At 44.3% G+C, this 2,289-nt stretch overlaps 1 protein-coding gene across 1 annotated transcript in view; it reads right to left on the bottom strand.

The window, feature by feature from the left end:
• Window positions 1-2,289, bottom strand: part of nfatc1 (nuclear factor of activated T cells 1) — a 33,793-nt gene that overhangs the window by 25,139 nt on the left and 6,365 nt on the right. The window contains exon 3 of the mRNA XM_014024809.1: window positions 2,119-2,278. Coding sequence (XP_013880263.1) covers window positions 2,119-2,278 — 160 coding nt within the window. The remainder of the gene's footprint in view (window positions 1-2,118; window positions 2,279-2,289) is intronic.

The raw sequence follows: 2,289 nt of genomic DNA, 5'->3' as shown, positions 1-2,289 counted from the left end.
GATGCTAACACCACTAACACTGCTAATGATGCTAACACCACTAACACTGCTAATGATGCTAACACTGCTAATGCTCTTACACCATTAACACTGTTAACACTACTAACACTGCTAATGATGCTTACAGTGCTAACACTTCTAACACTGCTAATGGTGATAACACTGCTACACTGTTAGCGCTTCCCTACATGACATCCATCTCCCGGCTGGTGTTTGAGCTGCACTTTAAACTGTCGGACCACAGGTACCATCAATGTGGTTTTCAGTTAAAAAAAACTGTAAATTTAAATTTAAAATGCCATCTATGGCAGCGTTCGCAGCATGAGCAGCGTCTGCAGTGTCGGCAACGTTAGCAGTGTTAGCCATTGCTTGTGTCTCAGGATGATGATGTCATAACAAAAGCCAAGCACCAACAGCATTGGCTGCATTTCATTCTGAAAATTTTCAAAGTAATCTTAAGTATTTACATTTATTTTCACATTAAGGTTTAGGACTTTTCGACATAACATAAATTTAACATTTAGTAAAAATTAGCAGCATGTAAGAACAGTGAGCTAAATAACCAGAAAGTGTTAGTGGAAAAAGTTGTCATTGTATTTTACACTTTGTACCACATACTAACAACTATTCCTGTTTTCTCTGAGCTCTCTGGTGCTTTTATTGTGAAATCTGTTCATACATCTTTACAGTTTTGCAGAAAGTGACCGGAATCCTTCTGTGTAACCTTTCAAATTAAAAGCACAAAAAACGCTTTTGGATGGAGTTCAGTCTATTTTTATCTTTAAAGGCCAACAGGGTCAAAGTTTCATGGATGATTGGACCAGCAGAACCAGCAGAACCTGTAGAACCAGAACCAGCAGAACCTGTAGAACCAGAACCAGCAGAACCTGTAGAACCTTTGGGACCTGTAGAACCTGTAGAACCTCCTCTCGTGAATAAAGTGCAGTAAGTGGTGACAGGTTGTGAGTAGCGGAGTCACTGAACTGTTATTTAATCATGGTGATGATGTCATACGGGGGTCCCAGGGGGCACGGTGTAACCATGACACCAGATCCTGGTCATGGAGTTCAGAGAGGAGATCCTCCTCACAGCTTCACATCAGCTGGAGGTAGAAATGAAGACGGGATCATATCGGAGCTGTTTTTGGTGTTAAAATTAGTCACTTCCTGTGTGGGTGAAGTGGGCTCAGAGGGGGGACCAGGTCTGAAACTGGACCCAGACTTAAGGTTTCAGCTCCTCAGACCTTTATTTACTCAGAGCCTGAGGTAATGTTTGGGGGCGACCAGATGGGTTTATTATAAAAACATCTGCAGACGTTCCTCAGACTCCAGCAGCAGCAGCTCACTGTGGTCACAGATCATGACTCAGCGTTTACCGGCCACGTCTGCTGGACGTCATGGAAAAGTCTGAGTCATCCTCGTCTGGACAGGAAGTGGCAGAGCGGACGGCTCGCATAACAGCACACCTACAACATGAGCTGAAAACCAGGAGGGAGGCTGGGTCTGATGGGTCCACCAGGTGTGGGTCTGATGGGTCCAACACCAGGTCTGGATCTGAGAGGACCACTTTATTTTGAAAGTCTGGACTGTTTCACTCTCGAAGGAAACAACAGAAAGAAAAAATTAATCTATTCCTGAAAACAGATTTATTAATAAAACCTGAACTATTTCTGCAGAAATCTGCTGCTGGTGGCTCAGTGTGGTCACCATGGCAACCACACATCCCTGTCTCTCACTCCCTGACCCACAAATTAATGAGAGGGAGACAGAAACACTGACCCGATAGTACGCCTCCAATGAGCACTTTGGCAAAACTGAAGGAAAAGAAATAGAAGCTAAAAAGAACAATAGCTAAAAAAAACTACCTGAAAAGAACAAACAGTAGCTGAAAAGAACAAACAGTAGCTGAAAAGAACAAACAGTAGCTGAAAAGAACAAACAGTAGCTGAAAAGAACAAACAGTAGCTGAAAAGAACAAAATAGTAGCTAAAAACAAAACAATAGCTGAAACGAACAAACAGCTAAGAAGAACAAACACTTAAAAAGAACAAAACAGAAAATAAAAACCTGTACTTCTTTATTTGCGCCTACTAATCAAAGCCAGGTGGGCGTGGCCTACCTGAACAACGGGGTGTCCTCCTGCCAGGGCCTTGACGGCCCCCCGGCTGCCCTCGGTCTCGTAGTGGGCTCGGTGGTGGGACTTGGGCTGGACCTCGATCTGCAGGCTGTATGGACCGGAGCTGGACGGCAGCTGCCAGTCCAGAGCGGGCAGAGATGGGCTGTGGGGGTG

The sequence above is a fragment of the Austrofundulus limnaeus genome, unplaced genomic scaffold (genome assembly GCF_001266775.1).
Source record: "Austrofundulus limnaeus strain Quisiro unplaced genomic scaffold, Austrofundulus_limnaeus-1.0 Scaffold440, whole genome shotgun sequence".
Lineage (NCBI taxonomy): Eukaryota > Metazoa > Chordata > Actinopteri > Cyprinodontiformes > Rivulidae > Austrofundulus > Austrofundulus limnaeus.
This window is presented reverse-complemented; position numbering and strand designations above follow the sequence as displayed.